Source organism: Labeo rohita, chromosome 4 (assembly GCF_022985175.1).
Source record: "Labeo rohita strain BAU-BD-2019 chromosome 4, IGBB_LRoh.1.0, whole genome shotgun sequence".
Taxonomy (NCBI): domain Eukaryota; kingdom Metazoa; phylum Chordata; class Actinopteri; order Cypriniformes; family Cyprinidae; genus Labeo; species Labeo rohita.
This window is the reverse complement of record NC_066872.1, coordinates 34977243-35003029: the sequence shown is the minus strand read 5'-3', so window position 1 is coordinate 35003029 and position 25787 is coordinate 34977243. Positions and strand designations below refer to the sequence as shown.

At 35.4% G+C, this 25787-nt stretch overlaps 3 protein-coding genes across 3 annotated transcripts; 1 reads left to right on the top strand and 2 right to left on the bottom strand.

Moving 5' to 3' along the window:
• Nucleotides 1–152: 152 nt before the first annotated feature.
• mdm1 (Mdm1 nuclear protein) lies at nt 153–13898 on the bottom strand. The gene is given in 17 exon segments (XM_051107121.1): nt 153–865; nt 1215–1283; nt 3457–3694; nt 3767–3903; nt 4233–4298; nt 4301–4374; nt 5621–5857; nt 5934–6139; nt 7895–7927; nt 8463–8559; nt 8742–8890; nt 9138–9314; nt 9690–9824; nt 10158–10468; nt 12204–12309; nt 12856–12898; nt 12985–13898. Coding segments are annotated over 16 exon segments (2163 nt in total). The 5' UTR covers nt 12874–12898; nt 12985–13898; the 3' UTR covers nt 153–755.
• Nucleotides 13899–14092: 194 nt separating this feature from the next.
• calua (calumenin a) lies at nt 14093–19438 on the top strand. The gene is made up of 7 exons (XM_051107124.1): nt 14093–14256; nt 15581–15815; nt 15937–16130; nt 16349–16515; nt 17305–17365; nt 18024–18223; nt 18306–19438. Exons 2-7 carry the CDS (start codon nt 15586–15588, stop codon nt 18399–18401), a joined length of 948 nt encoding a protein of 315 aa, XP_050963081.1. The 5' UTR covers nt 14093–14256; nt 15581–15585; the 3' UTR covers nt 18402–19438.
• A 501-nt stretch (nt 19439–19939) lies between these two features.
• opn1sw1 (opsin 1 (cone pigments), short-wave-sensitive 1) lies at nt 19940–22967 on the bottom strand. Its single transcript, XM_051107123.1, has 5 exons — nt 22577–22967; nt 22040–22208; nt 21795–21960; nt 20953–21192; nt 19940–20870 (listed from the first exon to the last, which is right to left on the bottom strand). The coding sequence occupies exons 1-5, from the start codon at nt 22914–22916 to the stop codon at nt 20775–20777; spliced, it is 1011 nt and encodes a 336-aa protein (XP_050963080.1). The 5' UTR covers nt 22917–22967; the 3' UTR covers nt 19940–20774.
• Between the last annotated feature and the right edge of the window lie 2820 nt (nt 22968–25787).

Below are 25787 nucleotides of genomic sequence, written 5' to 3'. Positions count from 1 at the left end.
TATGATTTAGAATGTATGTAAAACTGACATCTTACAGACGTCTGTCAGATGTTTGAACACAGCAGATGTTTTCCAGATCAAGCAATTTTTAACAGACATCTTGCAGATTCAAGCCAGTAAAAAAGTTTCAGATTCATTTCAAGAGTTCTTTATTCATGAATCAGACTAAACGGGTCATGCTGTAGGCATGTTTTTGTAGGAACTACTGTTATGAAACAACTATGGTACGTCATGTCAAAAATATGTAAGTACAAGTCATGGCTAGCAATGAAATTGCTAATTGATTTTGAGAACTTGTATTTTTTTTTCACGTTACACAATTTTCTCACTTTGTGTGATTGCTGATGTAGTAGATGAGTCGGAATGTAATGCTATTGTGGATTTACTGTGTTTAATTGCTCACCTAGAGCTATTAAATATTAATTTTATCAGATATGTATCAAAGAGAAAAAGTACATGTCTTTCTGTTGTACAAAAATGTAATTTTATTTTTTGCAGACTGAGTTATAGTGTTTATTAGCAAAATCATTTGTACTGAACGCACAATATTGGTCTAGTCATATTAAAATTAAAGTTAATAAAATAATTACAAATCTCTTTTAATTTTAAATACCAGACTATCCAAAAATGTAAAAATCACACAAAAACAATTCTGTGAAAGATTTAAAAAATGGAAGAAATGTACATGTTCACATCCTGAGAAGTTAATGCCCGTTTTTCAGTTTATGCACAACCGAATAATGGGCGTTGACACATTAGCTCTTTCCCCAGAATTCCTCTTTCCTTCTCTGAGCGCGACCCAAGAGTTCAGAGGCCACGGAACAAGAGGCTGCAGATCTAGATGAGATCTGAGACATCCTATCATCTGGATTAAATATGAAAGAAAGATTAAAATATGTTAAATAAGAAAAATATTATGTTTCACAAAATTCTAGTTCTAAAATATTTATATAAGATATTTTAAGATACTGCTGTTCCGTAAATGAGTTATAAAGTGCAACATGTATTGTATGCGCAAACAGTTAAGACATATAATCAGTGAAACCAGTGATTTGAAAGCATTAGCTGTTCTTGATACATTCACCACATCAAAGGACACGTTGATCTGATTCCTGTTCCTACCAAAACTGCTAGATAGACATAAAAGTTTGAAGTAACTGTCACTGACTGCTTATGGCTGCTAATATCTGGTAATATTAAGAAGGTGATTTTACCATCTGATACACAGGAAGATTCAGCTTCAGGAAATACAAACAGCTCTGGCCGAAAAATTCCCAGGTTACCTGCAAGGATAATGTGATTGTGTATGAGTCAATTACATAAATAAACGTAACACCATGTGCGTGAAACTTAATCATATACTCTTCACTTCACACAGTGCACATGTTTTGCCACGTAGTATTTTAATTAACCAGTTATATAAGTTAGCACTTGTTAAGGATTATATTATGTAACTCAAACAACTGCATTTTCGCTTTTTACAATGTTTATACTGAACAGGTTTCCTTTAATGCAATATATGTATTACTGAATAATCCTCAAATATTATGTAACTCAAATAACTGCATTTTCACTTTTTACAACGTTTATACTGAACAGGTTTCCTTTAATGCAATATATGTATTACTGAATAATCCTCAAATACTGGCAGGGATATATGCTCCCTTATGTTCACCAAGGCTGCATTTATTTGATTAAAAATGCAATAAAAACATCCATACTGTAAAATATTATTACAATTCACAATACTTGTTTTTTGATTTCTATTACATATATATATATATATATATATATATATATATATATTTTTTTTTTTTTTTCCTCAGTGTAATTTATTTCTGTTCTGGCAGAAAACAGATTTTCAACAGCCATTACTCCAGAAATAATTCTAATATGCTGATCTGGTGCTCAAGATACATTCATTAGAATTTTCACAGTTAAAAATGCACTGCTTAATATAATTTTTTTTTTAACATTTCTGTGGAAAATGAGGTACATTTTGTTTTCAGGATTCTTTTAAGTTCAAAAGAGCAGCATTTATTTAAAATAGATATAATCTTTTATAAATAGACTGAATTTTTGGTAAATTTATAAATGTATTTGATATCACTTCTGACTAATTTAATGCAACCTTGATGAAAGTATTAATTTCTTTAAAAAATTTTTTTGAGAAGTCAAAACATTTTTAATGTTTTTTAAAGAAGTGTCTTCTGCTCACCAAGCCTGTATTTATTTGATCCAAAGTACAGACAAAACAGTAAAATTTTGAAATATTTTTACTATTTAAAATAACTTGTTTTCTATTTGATTATATTTGAAAATGTCATTTATTCCAGTAATCAAAGCTACATTTTCAGCATCATTACTCCAGTCTTCAGAATCATTTCAGAAATCATTCTAATATGCCGATTTGCTGTTTAAGAAACATTTATTATTATTATTATCATTATTAGTAGTAATATTTAAAACAGCTGAGTACATTTTCTTAGGATTCTTTGATGCATAGAAAGATCCAAAGATCTTATATTTTAGAGAAATTATAGAAATGAATACTTTTATTTAGCAAGGATGCTTTAAATTGATCAAACGTGATGGTGAAGACATTTATAATATTACAAAAGATTTCTATTTCAGATGCTGTTCTTCTAAACTTTCTCTTCATCAAAGACACCTGTAAAATAATAATATTAAGAAATGTTTTTAAGCAGCAAATCAGAATATTACAATGATTTCTGAAGGATCATGTGACTGGAGTAAGGATGCTAAAAATTCAGCTTTTAAATCACATAATAAATGTCATTTTAAAATATATTCAAATAGAAAACAGTTATTTTAAATAAAAATATTTCCGAATTTTTCTGTTTTTACTGTACTTTGGATCAAATAAATACAGGCTTGGTGAGCAGGAAAGACTTCTTTAATAAAACAAGAAAAATCTTACTGTTCAACTTTTGACTGGTTATGTACGTATGCATCAACTGCAATTGACCCAAGTTAATTAATCATTTTAAATAAATGAATCCTGGAAGATAAAGGAAAGTCTGACCAGGTAGCATGAGGACGTGAATCAGTACAGTGGTACCAAAATAATGCACTGACGTTAGTGGAAAAAAAACACACACACATTAAAAAGAAGACAGGAGACTGACCTAGATTATTCTCCCCCTATTGCTAGCGGTAACCTAACCTCCCTTTACTCCTTCTGCTGGTAAATGACTCAGTCACGTTTCAATTGCGTGCTCATAGCCTGCCGCTTATTCTTCCCTTGTATGACCTGATGATCATCAATCAAATAAAGCGATTGTTTTGTAGCGCAAACTAAAAACGCTTGTAATGTACGTAAATGACTTCAGGCTCAGTGTGAATTCATAAAAGCTGCAAATGGTTGGCCTTTCATACTAAAATTCCCATCGCTGCAACCAGATCTACGTCAGTGGATGTTGAAAGGAACCGTACCATTATGCTGAAATTCCGGGTTTCTCATTGTGCCCTGGATTCTGTTGGCAGGTGGAGGGACTGCAGCTTTGTAACGGTGGCTGGTTTGTTGTTTTTGCAATGGCTTGTGTTGTTTTGGACTGGCGGAATAGTCTGCTGCTTCCTCCTCCTCAGACCAGGCATCTTCACGCATGGGAATTGGATCTACGGTGGTCAGGCCAGCAGCCGGCGAGGAACGTGGCAAGCTTCCACTCTCAGCCTTTGCAATACAATAGTGTTAGACATAATACGTATGACATAATATTGCACATTCAACCGAAGAATCATGTACCTTACTGTGTGGCCTCTGTGGAGAAACATCTGTGGTATGTTTGTAAGGAGAGTGAGGTTTTCCTAAAGGTGGCTCACTCCTTCTTACTCCTCTGGAGGATTGTGTGATCTTCGGAGGAGAGACCAACAAAGCTCCTCCTATTAAAAATGACACATAACATTCAAAATCAACCATATTTACATAAATACTTTAAATTAAATATAGTCGGAAGCTTTTGTAATAAACAAGAGGCTTGCAGAACAATCATAGTGAAACTGTTGTGAAATGCCAAATCTATAGGTTCAAGGTGACAGACGAATGTACCATCCGCTCAGAAAACCACAGCTGTCTGTAAATCCAATTTAAAGATCAGGGCGATGGGACCTGAGCTTTTTTTTTTTAATAAACACATGCTGTTATTTTTACAAATACTATGTTTTTATAAGGGACCTGAGCTTTTGAAAGTAATGTCTAGTAGGTTTAATACCAGTGGCTGGTGTGGTTCGATCATGATGTGTTCTTTGTATAGTCTGCATGGTCCTGAGTTTGGGGGTGGCAATCTGCCCCTGTCAATGGAACCACCACAACTGTCCACCACTGACGATGACTCAGTTTCCAACACTTGCAACCTAGAAAAGAGGTGCGAAATGTCGAAATGGAAAAATGTCACGGCATGGACAGAAGCATTTTTGCACGCAAGCGTCATGTTATATTGCGCATGGATCTGGTTGTACTGATAAATGAGATTCCAAGCCAGAATTGAATTCCAATAATATTCTTGAATAAAAATAAATTATTGAATGAAAATAAATATACATTGCCGTTCATAAGTTTGTGATCAGTGAGATTTTTAAAGTCTTTTCTGCTCATTCAGGCTGTTTATTTGTTTAAAAATACAGAAAAAACTGTAATATTGTGAAATATTATTGCAACTTAAAATATTGGTTTTCTATTTTAATATATTTTAATTTAGAATTTATTCCTGTGATGCAAAACTGAATTTTCAGCATCATTACTTAGTCCTCAGTGTCAAATGGTCCTTCAGAAATCATTCTAATATGCTGATTTATTATTGTTGGAAACATATAATAAATATACACTACTGTTTAAAGTTTAGAGTCAGTAAATGTTTTCTTTCTTTCTTTGTTTGAAAGAAATTAATACTTTTATCCAGCAAGGATGTGTTAAATTGATCAAAAGTCATAGTAAAGACTTTACTAGAAACTTAACTTTTTATTTATCAAAAAATCCAAAAAATACTAAGAAGCCAAAAATAAATCAGCATATTAGAATGATTTCTAAAGGATCATGTGACACTGAAGACTGGAGTAATGATGCTTGAGTAATTTAGCTTTGCATCACAGAAATAAATTCTATTTTAAAGTATGTTAAAATAGAAAACTGTTCTTTTAAACAGCAATAATGTTTCATAATATTACTGTTTTTTCTGCATTTTTAATCAAATAAATGCAGCCTTAATGAGAAGAAAGGACATCTTTAAAAAACATTACAAATCTTCAGTGTATATTTAATGTTATCAATGTATTGTTTTAGTAATACATTTCATTTTTTGTGTGTGAATTATCTTTACACATTTTTTTAAAATATATGAGGGAATAAGTAGACATTGGTAAAAATGAATAATTCAGTTGTTTATATTTGTGCGACTACGTTCATTTCTTTGAATTGTAATTAACTAACTTCCTATTAAAATTCCAAATCAACTTGATTCAAATTCCAACTCCTGAATGGACAGAAGCCAAATCTTCCATTCTGGCTTTTCCCAACACTGAGACCATGATGTCAGATCTACAGTTGACAGCTTCTCTTATCTCAAAAACGAGGTGACATTTCAGTGAAACAGAAAGCACATACCTTTCATTTCTCTCCTTTATGCTCGCATGCTCATTTGTTGGATTCCCCTCATTTTTTTCAACTGTTAGCTCCTCCTGTGAAATCTCCGACTCGTCTCTCTCTCCATCCCAGGCCAACTTCCTCTGCACAGGGAGGGTAGGGTCTTCATGAAGACCAGGCTCTCCTGGAGAGCTTCTCCTGCTGGCTGCCACAGAAGCAGAAGGCCCAGGGCTAAAGCTTCCTCTGACACTGCAATCCCTAAAGAGACAAGTTACTTTTGGTGTAATCTCTGAACCAACTTGAGGACGAATTTGGATGGTTGAGCTCTGTTCACCTGGCCAGGTCCAAAGCCTCAATGATAGGGCTGCTACTGCAGCTTCTGCAGTCTTCAGATTCAATAGAGGACGAGGAAGAGGTGCCACTGGAAGGCTCCCACATCCAGTTGTGCTCCGACATGATTTGATTCACGTGCTCCCGAGAAAAATGAGTTCCCCAGGCTCGTTTCCTATAGGCCTCAGCTTTTTCACGTAGCTCCTGCACCTGAGAAAAAACAAAGGGGAGAACTTTAGAATTGTGAATAATAAGTGGACTGCAGATAATGTGTGACCTGGACCACAAAACCAGACTTGAGTCGCTGGGGTATATTTGTAACAATAGCCAAAAATGCATTGTATGGGTCAAAATTATTGATTTTTCTTTTATGGCAAAAATCATTAGGAAATTAAGTAAAGATCATGTTCCATGAAGATATTTTGAAAAATTTCTACTGTAAATATATGAAAACTTAAGTTTTGATTAGTAACATATATGGTTAAGAACTTTATTTGGACAACTTTAAAGGCAATTTTCTCAATATTTTGATTTTTTTGCACCCTCAGATTCCAGGTTTTCAAATAGTTGTATCTCAACCAAATATTGTCCTATCATAACAACCATGCATCAATGGAAAGCTTATTTATTCAGCTTTCAGATGATGTATAAATCTCAATTTTGAAAAATTGACACTTATGGCTGGTTTTGTGATCCAGGGTCACATGTGTTAGGCAGGAAGATTAATAATTTATTGGAAGCATGGACAAAACACTTTTCAGGGCTCAAAGATAAGAAGAAACCTGTAATTTTAGGCCAGCTGACATAATGGGTTAAAAATCATGTTTTAGTTATAAAAAGTCTAATTTAAAATGATAAAATATACATTTTCACTAAAGACACATAAACAAAATGTGCTATAAATATTTTTAACAATTATAAAATGTATCATTGAACCCTGATATTGTCCTTACACATGCTTAATACAAATTTGTCATTGAATCAGCATAAATCATGCAACATTGTGGCATCCGCTTCGAAACCCGTGGAGAATGTGTTAATGCGAAGACAGTCAAGCTCTGCTCCTAAAGAGCTGACTCAGAAAGACACTCTTGTCCCATATGGCAAGTCTTGCACAAGATTTGCTGGAGATGCAGCGAAGCACACTTGACACCGTAACCTAAAATGAAGTACTTTTGTCTCATAAAAGTTACTTTGTTCTTACAGGGTCAGCATGGAACAAAAAATGCTTTGAAGGCTCCAAACTAAGTTTTACAGCCTAGCCAACAAATTCGAAGCACTTACACATTAAAATAAAAAGTTGAGTACTGAATTTATTGTCATGACGGATGCTGACCATGTAAAAACAAAGAAGATGTAATTATTTACTAAGAAGCAAAGGAACCACATGAAGGTTACAGTGTGACACTTACACAAATTGGGAAAAAGTGATGACTACAAATATTAATGGGACATCTTATTGAATTTTTTTTTTTAATTCTGTATTGTTGGCTCCTCCAAAAATATTTGCCAATGAGAAATAAAATAAAATAAAATTTAATTAATTAAATAATATTTTTTTTATTTTTTACTTTTAATTCTAAGCTCTACTTTACATTCATCTGTGCTTGTATATAATCAGTAAGTGAGCCAGAAGTCAATACAGGATTACCAGACAGCTGAAAGCAAAAAAAAAAAAAAAAAATTAACCAACAAAACCACAGACAACTTCAAAGTTCCATATGTGCTGACAGATAACATCTTGCTCAGCGATATGCCACATGCACACATACACAGATTGAACACACACACAGATACTTCTTCAAGACTAGGTCCATTTGAGGACACCGTATCGTCTAACTCTGAATGATGTCATCCAGTACATTTCGTGTAGCAATACAGAACAGACACACACATAAGCAAATGAACGTCTCTCTTGAGACAGCAGCGGCAGTGAAGGATGGATGCAACAGGCGGAACAGTTACCTCATGATACCACTCGTGAAAACCTTCACACTCCTGCAAGGTTAATAATACAGACCAGTAATTAGAGAGACTACCTGTCTGTTTCGTAACAGCTCTTCCACTTTAATGAACCACAGCTCAAGCTTTTATGTAATGTGTTGTGTCAGATTAGCTCTTGAATTAAGCCTTCATTATCTCTTTTATGATTTGCTGTGTTTGCTGTGTTTTCCTTGTGTATATTAATTGAATGTTATTTAACTGCAGGTCTAGAAATACACTATGAGTCAAAAGTTTTTAATGTTTCTTAAACAAGTCTCTTCTGCTCACCAAGCCTGCAATGTACCTGATATTCACACAGTACCTGATATTCATTAAATTATTTATTTTATTTTTTTATGCCATATTAAAATCTATTGTGAGGCTATTGTTTTTAAATAAAAGATAGAATTAAATTCATTTATGTATATTATTTATATGAATGTTAAATTCATTTTTTTTATCATTTAGCATGTTTGAATGCCATCAGAGAATAAAATAATATTTTCTATGGCCTTTTCCCATAGATTTTCTTTTTTTTCCAGAAGCTCACCTCCTCCTTTGCAGTTTTGATCTTCACCCATGCTCCATCTCTGTAACTATACTGAAGGGGAGAACGAAAGTTGGATCTGTACTCAGTTTTTACTTTCCTGTCAGGGAGACAAAAAGGGGCACTGTTAAATACTTATGTGAAATTCATAAAAAAAATCATATGGACATCAAAATAAACATGCAGTGCTTATGTGCTACAGATGCAAAATGTGTGAAACAGGCCTTCTGAGTTTAGTTTCTGTTTTTCCCCCCTACTCCTGTATAAAAATACAACATTCACCTCATAACATTGGGTGAAGGGTTTTTCAAGGCGCAGGGTGACCTCACTTCCTGTTGCTGTCGGTGGGTGACTTCCTCTTCGGGGCTTGATTTTCTGCTATGTTGTCCCTCCTCCTTCTTCTTCTTCTTCTTCTTTATGTTCCCCTTACTCTGGCACAGTGGGCATTCAGGCAGAAGCGCATGACAAACCATGTCAAAGGTGCAAATATTTTTGCAAATGTATACTTCCTTACTATACAATGAGAACTATGCATATAGAATGTATGAAGAAATTACGAGGAACTAACATGGTTAGAGAAACTGGTTTATCCAGCTCCATAGTTATGCAGTGATATTTGGAAAGTCTGGGTCCATTGACGTATATGTGACACAGCTGAATGTAAATATTTCTATGTACCTTCTCTGGAGTTGTGTTCTCGGCATCGAGCTGTGGGATTTCGTATTGTTCAACATCTCGCCTCAGGCGTGGCGGTCTGGGAGGAGGTGATCCTTTGAAACTTCTCTTATACTCACTCTCCATAATTACCGGGTTTGATTTGAAGGGTGGAATGACTTTGTTGTTACTGTACAACATCTAAAACAGATATGAAAACTACTAAGAAAAGATAAGATACTACTGAGAAAGACAGTGTTGCTGCTCACATACATACATATATACATAAATATACATACATATATACTGTATTTTCAGAAATAATCATGCATCCACTGACATGCAAAACTCTGTACTGCCACCTACTGGATATGGATTTTTTTTATTGGTATGAAAGAAAATGCATTCAAAAATATTCAAGCATTCAATTATGCAGTAATTAATCTCTATAAACATTAGAAACACATCAGGTAACCAGAAGCACTCTGTTCAATAACATGTCAGATCATCTGGCCAGGAAATACCTGCCATGTTAAAAATGATTATGACAACACTCATAAAAATGCAACGGAGTACCTCATGTGCAGCTAGCAGGGGCGAATCGGCCACAGGCGTTTTCCACATGAACTGTCTCTGGTACTCAGAGCTCAAACGGCCATTTCTCTGTCGCTCCGATCTCAGTCCTGCTTTTTTCCGTAGCACATGGTTAATCTATTAGAAAACACAAGCTCTGAATACCTGCAACTGTAGTAATGATGGTATTAATACGTAATATTACAATTATACACTAAGTATGGTATTATAATTGAATTTGAAAATGTAAAATGTTTATAATAAACTTTTTATCATGTAAAATCAATTGTGGTATAGAAGCCTTAAATTGCATAATAAGGGATCAGAGAAACCCCACATACTCTAATCAGAGATTCTGTTTATTAAATGGATTATGTATGAAGAGAACTACAAATTGGCCTCTTTAAATGTGCCATTTTGTATTATTGTTATTTAATGTTATTTTACACACTCACTTATAACCAGACTCACTCCATTTAGTTTCTGTTGCCTCTGGTTTGCAGCAGTGGTGGATGTCTGAGCTGCTTGCGCCTCTGCTTGTAGTTGTTGGGACAGTGCAGTAGTGCCCTCTGGTGGCACAGGGTCTCTTGGGGCAAGAGGGGTTGCTACTCTTTCTGCACTAGGGACTCTGAGCACAGGTGTGACAGCTGGACGTGTGACAGGCCTGCTCTTCTGATGCTGTGGAGGCGGATCATGCCTGTCCCATTGGAAAGAACCGGTTATCTGTGGTGGATAAAATGGCACTTTCCTTTTGGATATGAATTGGGGTTCCTGAGTAATTCCTATAAATTCAAGACAAAGATCAATAAATTAAATTTAAATTTATTGTGTGATAATCATTTTTATCTATCTATCTATCTATCGTCAGACAATATCTGTCTATGGCTGCGTCCGAAAGCTCTAAAATGCTGCCTTCGGAGGCAGCATTTCAAGGCAGGAAGGCATCAAGGCACGTCCGAGTTCTAATTCTGCTTCACTTCCTGTCTCCGGAGGTACCTTCATCTGATGGAATTTTGAAGGCAGCATAGATGTATCCTTCGCTGCCTTTCGATTTCCCACAATCCTGTGCGTGTGCGTCATATAGGCCATATAAATAAAGATATTCTGGTGAAATTAGACTTGTTACTTTATATAATAGATGAGATCTTGACCATGATATTCTTTATGAATCGTAATAGTGTAAAAAGCATAATAAATAATATTGTTTGTAATAATAGTATTTAATAAAATGTTAAAAGGGTTCACATGAGTAGTGAATAAGAATAATATTTACAATATACTACCAATAATAACGAAACAGCCACTAATAACAATGACCTGTTCTGCAATATTACTTGCATCAGTGCTTTTATTTATTTAAGCAAAAAGTAGCTGCCATTCTCAGTCGTCTTCTCAGACGCACAGACCTTCGGTGGGTAATGACACTGAGGTCTTTATGTATTATAAAAGCATTTATATATAGCTGTATAAAATCGTTTTTCTACAAATTCTACAACTTAACCGTTAGGTAACCTAGCAACGGTGTCACGTTCTGCTGCCTCTGAAGTCTGTCCAAAACTGTTTTTAGAGTTGCCTTCACAGCCTTCGAAGTCACTGCCTGATAAGGCAGCGAGGCAGCAAGTCAGCTGACTAGGTTTTCGGACGCAGCCTATGTATTGTCTGACAATATTGATCAATCGTCAGATAATATCCTGCTATCTATCTATCTATCTATCTATCTATAGTCTGACAATATTGATCAACTGTCAGATAATATCCTGCTATCTATCTGTCTATCTATCTATCTATAGTCTGACAATATTGATCAATCTACAGACAATATCTATCTATCTATCACTGTCTGACAAAATCGATCAATCGTCAGACAATCTATCTATTGTCTGACAATAGCAATCAATCAATCTATCAATCTATCGTCAGACAATATCTGTCTATGTATTGTCTGACAATATCGATCAATCGTCAGACAATATCCTGCTATCTATCTATCTATCTATCTATCTATCTATCTATCTATTGTCTGACAATACTGATCAATCGTCAGACAATCTATCTATTGTCTGACAATAGCAATCAATCAATCAATCAATCAATCAATCTATCTATCTATCTATCCTTCTGTCTATCTACCCTTCTATCTATCTATCTATCTACCTATTGTCTGACAATATCGATCAATCGTCAGACAATATCCTGCTATCTATCTATCTATCTATCTATTGTCTGACAATATTGATCAATCGTCAGACAATCTATCTATTGTCTGACAATAGCAATCAATCAATCAATCAATCAATCAATCAATCTATCTATCTATCTATCCTTCTGTCTATCTACCCTTCTATCTATCTATCTATCTACCTATTGTCTGACAATATCGATCAATCTTCAGACAATCTATCTATTGTCTGACAATAGCAATCAATCAATCAATCAGTATATCTATCTATCTGTCTATCTATCTATCTATCCTTCTGTCCATCTACCCTTCTATCTATCTATCTATCTAGTACATACTTGACTGGTCAGAGCGCAGTCCTGCCAGTCGCATCCTGCGATGTGGAGAATCGCTTCTGGATCGTGTTGCTCGACCCTTATATTTACTTCGATACTCGCTGATTCCCTATTAGAAGCAGAACACAAAAACAAGTACACTTTATACCATAAGTAACGGACACTTTGCATTTGGTATGTTATACAGTCTGCATATTCAAACGAGAGGTCTAGGAAATGATATATCTGTGATTTATTAGAAAAGCCATGCTAAAACCGTGCTTAATAACTAGCTCTTAGGTGACAATTGGATAATCTTGACGCCTTTTAATCCGCGCACAAACTTCAAGACATAACAGGAAGTACTGACGGTAACTTATAACGTTACAGTGTTTACCGTTTGAAAGGTGTCTTAATAAAATCACACAACGTTAGTTTTCTTTGTTTTCGGCAAAGCGTAAACTGTATCTTACAAGGATTCGTATTAATGTATATTTAGTTACCTAAATGTAAACAGCCGAAATAAATGTCAAAACTGAAAGCATTTCTGCAGCCTGCAGCGCGCGCTCTCTTTTCCTCAAACAAATGACGTCGCACGAGCGCGTGCACCTTCAATCTGGTCCAATTGTGTAATGTTATAAATAATTTCCAGTGGGTGATGGTTGCATTAACTTACCTTAAAACGGACAGGCATTCTGAGTCTGAGCCAGTGGTGACTACTGCACAGATAGGTGAACAAAAGAAGTGTTTTTGTTGCACGCTTGGTGGAGAAAAGATTAGATTGGGTTACAGGTTTTGCTGTTACCTTGGTGAGGGGTGCAGCGTCCCACGATACGCGCATGCGCACGGCTGTAAGCCGATTTGTTATGACGCTTTAATGCACTAGTGTTTGTGTAGTGGTGTAATTAGTGGTTTATTACGAGGCTCTCACTAGTTAGTTTTGATTTTCTATGTGGAACCGTTTCTGATCAATTAAATTGGTCTTTACAGCAAACATTATTTCTCACAAAAAAAGAAGTATCCTTTTAAGTGATATTGTTGCTTTTGTCAAATGCAACATCCTGCCTGTCCATCTGGCAAGCATTATATTTGGGTATTTTGCTTCAGTTTCCACAAAAGATATCTATTTATTTTAACTGTTAAGTTCTATGTAGATAGTAGATAGTAAACCTAACTTCTCTGTCATCTTGGAATAAATGGAAAATGATTTAAATATTATATCAGCCTCTACTAATAACAAAGCTATGTTCCTCAGCTTTTCGGTTTCTCATGTAAAATTGATCTGTATTGCATCAGTTTATGGTCACAGTCATGTTTTGTGCAATAAACGTGTAATTAAAGCCGCACTTAGTCTACTAATGTATTACAATTATTTATCACATCTGTTTGTTTAATTATGTTTGTTTACTTGTAGCTGATACTGTTTGTTGTTTAACAGCAGATGTTTGTAAACAGTTTAGAAAAGCATAAACACAATTATAATTATAAGTACATTATAATTTCGCTGTCACTAACGTTACTGCTTACTAAAATGTGCAGTTTGACTAACATTAGCTAGTAACTTTAAATTAAAAGTAGCGTTATGAATAGCTAAACAATAGCTTATTAATGTCTAAACCTGGCCTTAGGTACATTATAATTCGACTGATACGCCATTAATCATATTTACAAATAATGTTCAGTACAAGGATGGCAGCACCTTTCCTCGAAAATGTGCGGGTCTCTCAAATTTGGGGACGTGGCAAGACGTACCCAATAAGACAATCCACTAGATGCACAACGGCCTTGAGCGATGCATCAACCGATGTTGAAGCCTCGTCGCTGATTGGTTTACCGATGCCCAGTAGCCAATCAAAAGAGAGTGTGATGAGTCGCGCTTTTTTCAACAACGGTTTCCATTACATCCGGGGTTTGATGTGCTGAAGTGGCCCAATGGCAGTGGACTGACTCCACTGTTTGAGCTGTGATTGGATTGCGGCGTTGCTCCAGTCCGAAAAAACGGTGTGGCACAGGGGTGTGCAGAGTAAACCAAAGACCAGTATTGTGTCTGGGATTTTCGGCTTCGCATTAAATCAAGGTATGTTTGCATTTATACACGCTTTAATACGTTTTTGCATGAGTGGTGTTTAGTACTGTGACTGACCACCGCATTGACTGACCGTTTAACGTTACGTTGTATTGCCGACTCACTTAAAGGGACCGTTAGTATTGAACGTTAAAGGGATAGTTTACCAAAATAACAAAATTTTGTCATCATTCTCTCGCCCCAATGTTGTTAGAAATGTTTATGACTTTCTTTAATCTATTAAAAACAAACTACAGGGTTAGAAGACTGACAGCCCAGTCACCATTCACTTTCATTGCGTCTTTTTTCATACACTAAAAGTGAATGGTGACCATCAGATCTTAAATGTGTTGTAAGGTAACTTTTCTGCCTTTTGTCAATGCTGCTCATAATCAGAATCATATCTGTGCTCATTTTTGGTTACAGAGTAGTAAACACCTATTGTGTCCTTTGAAAGGCAGAAAATTGTTCATCTTAAATATTTCTTATACTGTATACTGTGGCTGTGCTTCTTCTTGGTCATTTTCATCTTTTTATTTCCCCTTTTATTTTTTTCCACATTTTCTGGAAACACATTTTTGTTCATGTCGACACTGTTTCCTGTGAAAGTTTATGCCTGATATTTTGCCAGTCAGGATTGCCCTTTTCCCCCATTGCATACATTTGCACTGCTGTTTAAAAGTTTGGGGTTTAGTAATTTTACTTTTTTCCAAGAAATGTATATATTTATTTATCAATGACCTATTAAATTGGACAAAAGTGACGGTAAATGCATTATAATGTTGCAGATTTTGATTTGAAATAACTGCTTTTTCTTTGTATATAGCAGTGAATCCTGGTTTCTAAAAAAATACTGAGCAACACAGCTGTTTTCAACATTTATAATAATAAGAAATAATTCTTGAGCAGCAAAAGAGCATATTAGAATAATTTCTGAAAGATCACGTGACGCTTAAGACTGGAGCAATGGCTGATGGAAATTTAGCTTTGATATCACATGAATAAATTACATTTTAAATATATTCATTTAAAAAACAGTTGTTTTAAATTGTAATAATATTTCATGATTTTGCTTTCTTGGTGAGAATAAGAGACTTCTTGGTAAAACAATTTTAACTTAACTGTTGAACTGTAGTGTGTGTCACACTTCTTACTCAAACATACACAGTGTTTACACTGATTCAAACAGATACTGTAAAACGATGTTTGCACAGTGGATTATTTATAACATAGCCACATTCGAAATTCCTGTGATCAGTATTTATTTTAGTTTAAAAGATACTTGGGATATATATATATATATATATGTTAATATTTGCTCTCTTTTTCACCAAAGCGTATATGATGAAGATGGAGATTAGGCCTCTGTTGATGTGCTTTGCTCTGTGCGTGGTCTACGCCACCAGCAAACCCACAGAGAAGAAGGACCGTGTCCACCATGATGCACCGCTGAGCAGCAAGGAGCACGACGACGGCACAAACTTTGACTATGACCACGACGCCTTTCTTGGGGAGGATGAAGCCAAGACGTTTGATGACCTGACTCCAGAGGAAAGCAAGAACAGGCTTGGGTAAGCTTTGTGCTGAGTGTTAAGGGGAATTTAGTAGTGATTCAAAAGTCATTAATTTTCACTCAGAATTGGTTGCTTTAATATGAAACTCTTTCTGTCTTCTTTTTGTGCTGCCTTTCAGTAAAATTGTGGAGAAGATTGATGCAAACAAGGATGGCTATGTCACAGAGGCTGAGCTGAAAGCATGGATTAAAAAGGCTCAAAAGAAGTACATCTATGACAATGTGGAAAGACAATGGAAGGATTTTGACATGAATAATGATGGACTGATCTCCTGGGACGAATACAAGAATGTCACATATGGCACTTACCTTGGTAAAAATGCAGACTGTTTTAATAAACAAGGTTTAAGAATTGGTCATCCAAAAATGAAAACGCACACTCATGTCGTTTCAAACCTATATGAACTTCCTTCTGCTGTGGAACACGAAAGTTTTATTAAAATTTCTCAGTGTATTTTTTTGGTCTGTATAATGAAAGTCAGTGGGTCCAATGTTGTTTTGGATCATTTGTGCTGTCTGTGTTTTTTCTAGATGATCCTGAGTCTGACGACGGCTACAACTACAAGCAGATGATGGCTAGAGATGAACGGCGCTTCAAAATGGCTGATGGAAATGGAGACCACATTGCTGACAAAGAGGAATTCACTGCCTTCCTCCATCCTGAGGAGTATGAGCATATGAAGGACATCGTTGTGTTGGTGGGTCTGTTATTATTGGCATGTCGGTTAAAGGTTAACTAGGTTAAAGTTAACATGAAACCTTTTTGTATCCCAGTTTACTTCTGAAAACTGATGTACACCAGTCTTTCATGCTCCAAGTCAGCTCTTATTTGATCAAACACACAGTATATTCTGAAATATTATTGCAGTTTAAAATAACCGTTTCTATTTTAATATATTTTATATTATAATTATTCCTGTGATGGTAAAGTTAAATTTTCAGCAGTCATTACTGCAGTATTCAGTGTCACATGATTCTTCAAAAATCATTTTAATATGCTGATTTGGTGCTTAAGAGACATTATTTATTATTTTCAGTACTGAAAACAGTTGTGCTGCATTTTTTTTCTTGCAGAAATCATGATACAACTTTTTTAGGCCTCTTTAATGAATAGAAAGTATAGTATAGAAAGTATAGAAATCTTTTCTAGCAATATAAATGGCTTTACTCTCACTTTTAATCAAATAAATGCATCCTTGCTAAATAAAAGTATGAATTCCTTGCAAATTTTTGAATGGTAGTGTATAAGAGTGGTAAAATGTTGGATGTGGCATCATTTTATCTATTGGGAATCGGTGATGTCAAATGAAAGAAAGTTAAAGAAAAATGCAAGTGTTTTTTTCCCTTTATTATGTGTACTGATGCATTTTAAGACTAGGTGCATGTATGAAAGACATTAACTAGATCATTTAGATTTTTAAATAGTAACTAGGCTTTGTCTGGCTTTTCTGTGACCTATTTCACTAATCTTTTAATTTCATCATCAGGAAACGATGGAGGATATTGATAAGAATGGTGATGGTTTTATCGACCTAGAGGAGTATATTGGTGAGTGACATACAGTATTAGGTATATTTGTAGTTTGGAAACTCTTACAAAAACTTTTACTTTGTTAAGAAAAAAACTAAAAACTGTGAGTCAATGTGCATTGCTTAAAAAAGTAAATTTTGTATCTTAAAGGGATAGTTCACCCTCAAGCCATCCTAGGTGTATATGACTTTCATCTTTCAGATAAATGCAGTCGGTGTTATATTAAAAATGTCCTGGCTCTTTCAAGCTTTATAATGGCAGTGAATGGGTGTTGAGATTTTGAAGTCCAATAAAGTGCATCCATCCATCATAAAAAAGTACTCCACACAGCTCCTGGGCCTTCTGAAGTGAATCAAAGCGTTTGTGTAAGAAAAATATCTTATATCTCATATCTAAAACATCATAAATCTTATGATGGATGTGGAAGCTGTGTGGAGTGCTTTTTATGATGGATGGATGCAATTTGTTGGACTTCAAAATCTCAACAGCCATTCACTGCCATTATAAAGCTTGGAAGAGCCAGGACATTTTTTAATATAACTCTAATTGTATTTGTCTGAAAGAAGAAAGTCATATACACCTAGAATAGCTTGAGGATGCGTAAATCATGGGGTAATTTTCATTTTTGGGTGAAGTATCTCGTTAGCATCGTTTGATTCATTTTCTTGAATATCAGGTGACATGTACAACCACGAGGATGAAATGGATGAGCCAGAATGGGTGGCGACAGAGCGAGAGCAGTTTTCAGAGTTTAGAGACAAGAACAAGGATGGAAAGATGGACAAAGAGGAGACCATGGACTGGATCCTGCCGTCCGACTATGATCACGCAGAAGCCGAAGCGAAGCATCTGGTGTACGAATCTGACACAAACAAGGTGAGCCAAACTTAAAAACTGATTTTTGTCAGCAAGTTATAACTGGAATCATTTTGAATGAGTCTGTCACACTGTCTTTCAGGATGGCAAACTCACCAAAGACGAAATACTCAACAAGTACGATTTGTTTGTGGGAAGTCAAGCGACTGATTTCGGGGGAGGCTTTAGTTCGACATGATGAGTTTTAAAAAATTTTTCTAGTATAATAGATAATTACTTTTTAACTTGTTTTGGTAAAAGAATATAATTTATTTTATATTGCTTCATCATAACACAACACTAATTCCTCAGATTAAGTTCACTTGATAGATTGTTTTCCCTTTTTGCACAAGGAAATGCATTAATGACTTTACATATTACGTTTTTTTTGCTGTAAAGTGCGTTAACATTGTTTGTTTGATCCGTCTTTGGAATCGTGGTCATTATTATCATTTCAATAGCTGTTTCTACCTGTTTTTTTTTAATGTGATGTGGTTTATTCAGAGCTAGATTCAAAGCAGTTTTATACCTGTTGCACCTGATCTATGATCAGCTCCCCCCTGCTGTTCACAGTCCTATTCATTAGGATACTGAAAGTACGGAAACCTCTTAGATAGGTATAAAATACATGTATATATTCACAATGTATATGTGAATATGTATATAGTTTTATACATATAAACTCACATTTCTCTCCTGTGTGTAATTGTCTTGGCACAAACATAGATTTTAGAACCATGATCTTCTAAAAGCAATATCCTGTTTTCCTTCCATATTTATTAGACAAACTTGTCTTATGCTGTCCTGCATCCCAGAATTTCTATTATTAAGATGTTTGTTTTCTTAAAGACTCCCTGATTTTGAACTTTAATAGACACTTTCATTGTGCCTTTTTACTGAATTTTGATTTGGATCTTTAGTTAGGGTTATATGTCTTAAACCGCAAATCGTTTTGATTTGTAGGGTCCAATTGAACTTGTTACTGAATAGTCTGTTGCATTCAGCTTCATTTTTTTAAATACACGGTCAATTATATGAAGTTTGCAATATGTTTATGTTACAAACACAGCAATGTACTTTGTGGTCCATTCGTTGACTTTTGAATGCGTTTTATTTTTTCTATATAAAATATTTTAGCACCCAGTGGTTTCAGGTGACTTCCTTCAAGTGGTGCCATTTCAGCACCTATAGACTGTATCTTGAAAACAACAAATTGTCAATAAAACAAAATTATGACTGAAATTGTAACTTTTTTCATGTTTTTTGTGAGTAGACAATATTGTTTAAAATTATTTAAATATTTTGTATATATTTTACAATAACAGTTTGTTTGTTTTTATTTTATCCCAGATGGAAAATTAAATTTTGTTTATGTATTTAACAGTTTTAACCTATTGAAAGTTAATAGAGAAAACAAAATTTAAAAGTAATAAAAGTAATGGAAAAAATGAGAAATGATGGCAATAAGCTAAAATTAAAATATATTAAAAAAAAATCTAAATTAATTAAATACTAAATAATTGAATTATTTCAGCTAAAACTTATTTTAAGTAACATATATATATATATATATATATATTGTTTTTATGGTTTTAGTTTTAATTTTAGTTAACAATAATAACTAAACAATAATAACAATAATACTAAATACCATTTAATTATGAAACAATGTTGATTTTAGTCTTTTTCCACCAATGGAAAGGTTGATTAATAGAAGCCAACAAGTAGAAGAAAAAATGCATCAAACAATATAAATTTTTATTAATTCTAAAATCCGAGCACATGAACAAATTCATGCACACTTTGTCTAATTACAACAAAACGTAGAGAAGTAATGTAGATACAGATATTAGAGATCCAACGTCATGAAGCCAGTGATTGGACAAAAGCTGTCGCTCATGATTTGTTAGCAGCAAACTTCAAGTGAACAGTTCCTTGGCTGCAAACAAATGGATGGACTTGGATAATTCCCTTGTGATCTTGTATATCTTGGCTAATCCAGCCAGAAAGCTGATCTTTAGTACGTTCTTTAACGAAGACGCGGGTAAACCGCTTAGTTACGCTGTGCTCTTTTGTCGAAATAAGCACTTTTGATTGGTATGGGCTTTTAGGTTACTTAGTTTACTGAATATCTCGTTCTGACAGAATATAAAAGCTGCTATTGAAAATTAGGAATTTCCATTTTCAGTTTGCACAAGTCCATTCACACCAGAGGTGTTTCTTTTTTAGTTTTTTTTTTTATTATTATTTTTTTTTTTTTAGATTTTCTTTTGCAAGTTGAAAATTAAATATTCTACTTCATTGTCAATGCATAATGCATTGTTTTAACATGAAATATGAATGTTTTTCATTACAAAAAAAATAAAATAGACTTATTTGAAGGTGTACCAGTTCTGCACAGAAAGGATGGTAGGATATCACCCTCCAGTTTGGGCATCCAGCGAATGGTGTCTTCAGAACAAAGGGAGTCCTTCCGCCCTTGACAAGATATAAAGGTGCAGGATTTGAACAATCAGGGGGAGGATACAAGGAAAACAGGTCCGGACATGTGGTAAATGGGGTGTGGAATAATTTATGCGGACACGGAGGAGGTTTCAGTCTTGCTGGAAACCTCTGAGCCCTCATCAATCTTCTTGCCAAATACAGTCTCCATGATGCAGGCGTTGAACTGGAACGCAAAATGGCCAAGTGTTAGTGTTTGTCTGCATGTGTACAGTTATTATTCAATGCTTGTGTGTTGTGCATCTCACCTGTTTGTTCATGAAGGCATAGATCATGGGGTTGTACACACAGGAGCTCTTTGAGAACAAAGCAGGGATGGCCACCAGACGGTAATCCTTGTTTGAATCATCAGCGTAGGCAAACCACATGGCAGTGATGGCATAAGGGCCATAGCAAACTATATAAGAGCCGACCATCACGATAACCATCCTGGACACTTCCTTCTCTGCCTTTTGGGTGGAGGCTGACTCAGCCTGCTGTGCTGCAACCTATGGGTAAATTTTGAAAGCTTGTGAAATATGCAGCTGAAGTCAAAAGTTTACAAACACTGCAGAATCTGCAAAATGTTAATTATTTTACCAAAAAAGGGGGGTTAACTCAAAACGCAGGTAATTTTTTATTTAGTACTGCCCTTGAGAAGCATTTTTGCCCTTGCCCTTTTTAGCATTTTTGTGTATTTGAAGCCTTTCCAACAATGATTGTATGATTTTGAGATCCATCTTTTCACACTGAGGACAACTGAGGGATTCATATGCAACTATTACAGAAGGTTCAAACGTTCACTGATGCTCCAGAAGAAAACACTGTGCAATAAGACCCGGGGGTAAAAACTTTTGGAATTTGAAGATCAGGGTAAATGAAACTTATTTTGTCTTCTGGGGAACATATAAGTATCTTCTGTAGCTTCTGAAGGGCAGTACTAAATAAAAAAAACAAGATATTTAGGCAAAAAATGTACACATCCTCATTCCGTTCAAAAGTTTATAATGCATTGTGTTTCCTTCTAAAGCATCAGTGAGCATTTGAACCTATGTACAATTGTCCACAAGGGTGTATAAAAGCAAAAAGTTCGAATTCTTGGGATACTTACAGCACGTAGGGCTCCCAGGAGCTGTGAGTAGGAAAAGATGATGATGGTCATTGGCATGATGAAGCAGGTGACCATGAGGAAGTAAGTGTAACTCTCTGAATTGTACTCCTCGCTTTTTGTGTACCAGTCAGGTCCGCAAGAGGTGCCGAGACCCTCTGGAATGTATCTGTAAATTTGAATGTAAATAAAGTCAGTCCTTAAAATGACAAATGCATGTTTGCAAATATTCCACAAAGAAAATTCACCTGCTCCATCCCCAGAATGGAGGAGTGGCACAACCAGCACCTATGATCCAGGTAAACACCACGGCTCCGGCAGCTTGGCCTTGTCCAAACTTGAAGCTTCCGAAGGGTTTGCAGATAACCACGTATCTCTCAAAAGCTAAGACGGCCAGAGACCATCCCGTCACAAGACCTGCGAGAACAAGACAATTTTTACAGCAAAGCCAAAGAACCATTTTTGATTCTCCAAAGAACCTTTTAGTGAATAGTTCCTCAACGTTTTCAGTAGTTTTGTGAAGAACATTCATATTCTAAAGAATTTAGATGTTAGTGGCATGGAAATGTTCCATGGATGTCAAACGTTCTTCATGGAACCACAAATGCCATTAAAACCTTAATTTTTAAAAATGTCAAGTCTATGCCATTCAAAGAACAATTTAAAGAACGCTTTTTAACTATAAAGAACGTTTTGCGGCATGGAAATGTTCCATGGATGTCAAACGTTCTTTATGGAACCATAGAAGCAATTAAAAGCTTAATTCTTAAGACTCTCCGTCTTACCCGCAATTGATCCCATAGCCGACTCCATCGCACACAACGTATGTCCAAAGAAGAAATAACCTTTAAGAGCGGACAGGAATACTTGGCTTACGGAGAAAGTGTCAAAAATGAAGCCTGCTAGACATACGTTTACCAGAATGTAGTTGAGAGGCTGTCGGAGTTTCTTGTACTTCATTGTAACAAAAAGGACAATGGCGTTCAGAGGTGTGCCCACACAAAATACGAAGCCCATAAAAACTGCCTGCAGGTAGAAAGCCCACTTAGGGGCCAGGTGGTACTGTGGACCCTCGAAGGGGCTGACTTTGGAGAGGTTTCCAAATTGAACGGTCCACGCGTCCATTATTGCGCCGTCAGTGGACTAGTTATTTCACGGTGTCCTGGTGGAGTCAATGAGCAGCCTGACTGGCCAAACACGGACGGGATGGCCTTTTATAAAATCCTCAAAGTCTTGCTTGGTGTGAAAAGTGGGGGGGTAGATGAGGATGAAAAGGAAGATCATCCTCCGGGTGATCTTCCGGACTTGTTGGGATAATCTGTCCTGTCCGTGCAAATTATGATCAACACCCTTCTGAAATCTCTAAGCACATGATTAGGTAACACGTGTTGCTCTACAAATGCAGAATATTATGTATTTTAGGTTGTATTAGAGCATAAATAACAGTCATACAGCATATTCAACATATAGAAAGACACTTTATATTCAGCAATATTATCTTGAACTGGTTTTAAACATGAACTGAATTGGAGAGAAGTTAAATTAGTTTCAGAACAGATGAAGTTCTCAACATTGACAACGTTTGAACTGATCTGAGTTAAATAATGGCACTATAGAGTGTTTTCACAACGCGTAATCGAACGGACACATTAGCAGCCCTGAACGTAAAAAATGCAGCTGAACCAAACAAAACTCTGAAAATGGTCAATTATTGTCATGTTTTGGGTTGTTCTAATCGGTCGGACCAGGAAAAACATTTGGAGTAATATAGACTGCCAAAAGTTATAGCAAATCAAGGAGAGGAGTGCAAAATGCATTTGTGGTTGGCCAAACTAAACTGGGATTTCCAGGGCCAGAATCTGAACAACATTCACGTTTGTTCTTATCATTTCCAGTCAGGTAGGTGGAATATTAGGCTAATATCTTAATTAATACTACTTTTACAAATTTTTACAACCTGTTAACTTTAGTTTGTCAAACTATTGCACCCTTTCCTGCTTACTAGGTGCTTCCCTATATGATTTAGCAGCTTCCACGTTTTTCCTGTGGTTTATACAGCATAAATTAGCAGAACAACGTATTCAGTGGTATATTAACCGTGCAAACGCTATTGTTTACATCCGAGTATTTTCAATATGACCGCGCATCCGGGTAACTGGCCAAACCGCAATGTAAATGCAAAACCTCTAATGTTTTTCAGCTAGTTGCTGTCAGTGGGTATTAGCATTTAACTTACACACTCAACAACCCACATAATAGTTCACATTGACCTGCATTTTCCGTTACAATTTAGATGAAGGTTTTAGGTTTTTAATGTAATCAAACCATCTTGGATCTTCAGTTCATATTTTTCAGATTTAATGTGTTGAGCTCAGTCAGCTAGGTTAATCCTGAGTTATTTCACAATCCTCAAAACACTTGTTAAACTTTAGCACATAGATTAGCCTAGCCATTTCTGTGGTATGAATCAATGCTTGTCTTAATTATTTTTTCCGCTGGCGTGGCCATGTGTAAATTTCATGTGTCTTATGTGTATAGCTATTATACAAAACTCTCGTTTTGCTGATGAATATTGCAGATTGGTGTGTCTTACGATATTATTTTAATGTGTTGCCTTAATTATGAACACACTGGTTTGTAGTGCAAACCGTTTTACCGTTTACCGCACGTTGATATTCTTCTCGTTATTTCCCTATAATGAACCGGAGGTCTCTGACACTTACTTCGGCGTTGGTGAACATGGTGGATAGTTGAATTCTGATTTCTGAAACCCATCGGCCTGGATTGATTTCAGTATATCTGGTATCTCAACAACAAACTGTCACGTTGTTTCTGTGAGAATTTTACGATTCGTTTATGATTTAGCTTTAGATTTAACGTTACCTTCAATGATCCTGCAGTTTTGTGGTCTCATAAGAAATGTGATAATTATCAGTACTGTATATTTCTGAATTGACTAATGCTTTAAAGAAACTTTGCTTGAAATGTTTTGAAACTTCTAAAATCCAACACTGAGTTTTCTCTCTAGTGAGTACAGGTATCCAAAAACACTTTCCTAAATCACATGGAAGGTAATATAACAGGTAGTCTTGGCCTAAAGTATTGGCCTAGTTTTTTTGCCCAAACAAGTTTGTTAATTCTTGGCTTTCATTTCATGAGCAGCAGCGTAAGCAGGCGAAAGGCAAACCAAACTCTTAAGGTCCCCAAGCACAAGGATGAGCCGTAATCTGGAAACGAGATTTACCTAAACCAATCGTTAAAAATCCCCACAAACCATATTGATGTCACAGAGGGATTACGTGCAAACTGGCAGTTTATCTTGTTAGCTAAGACTTAGATTGTGGGTCAATTTTGATAATCTGGAGAGAGATAAAGAGTGTTAAACTGTAAATCCTATACGTCCGGCCTCTTTTTATACACCTCATTTCGGTTGCTTCTTTTCTCCTTGCAGAATCTTCCCTTCGTCTCTCTCATTTCTTTTCTTTGGTTTCAGCAGGTAAGGTTAGAAACAGATTACAGTGTGAATTTAGATACTAATGATTCATTTAAACTTTGTGTAGAACTTAGAAATTAATCATAACCTGTTAATTTATTCATTGCAAATGCTAAGTAATGGTTTTGTAAGTTCATCTTATTTTGTGCTCTGTATTTGCATAGACATAGACATAGTTCTGTTTTTCATGTTTATCTGATTGTTTGCAGGTGTTTAATGTCAGCTCTCTTGGAGAAATGTGTTTTATGTTTAAAGGCCTGTACCTGGATGTACAATGTGTAATGTTACATATTATATTCAGCATTAACTGGAAGGTTTGACAATTAATTCATATTCCAATATATATTGTATTTTTCCCTCCAGCTTCTTGATAAATTCAAATGTGCTACTTGTAAAATTTGAAATAAGAATGCACTCAGATATTTTGTACAGTGTGTTGATTTTGAAGGCTTATAAATGTAGAACGATCTAATTCATGAACGTCAGAAGCCATCCATTGACCC

Bases quoted from the DNA above. Each gene is read 5' to 3' on its own strand.
- calua (XM_051107124.1), top strand. From the start codon at position 15,586: ATGATGAAGATGGAGATTAGGCCTCTGTTGATGTGCTTTGCTCTGTGC. The intron at 15,816-15,936 runs GTAAGCTTTGTG...GCTGCCTTTCAG, and splicing joins GAAAGCAAGAACAGGCTTGG to TAAAATTGTGGAGAAGATTG. The intron at 16,131-16,348 runs GTAAAAATGCAG...TGTTTTTTCTAG, and splicing joins CACATATGGCACTTACCTTG to ATGATCCTGAGTCTGACGAC.
- opn1sw1 (XM_051107123.1), bottom strand. From the start codon at position 22,916: ATGGACGCGTGGACCGTTCAATTTGGAAACCTCTCCAAAGTCAGCCCC. The intron at 22,209-22,576 runs GTAAGACGGAGA...TTGTTCTCGCAG, and splicing joins GGCTATGGGATCAATTGCGG to GTCTTGTGACGGGATGGTCT. The intron at 20,871-20,952 runs GTGAGATGCACA...TTTGCGTTCCAG, and splicing joins ATGCCTTCATGAACAAACAG to TTCAACGCCTGCATCATGGA.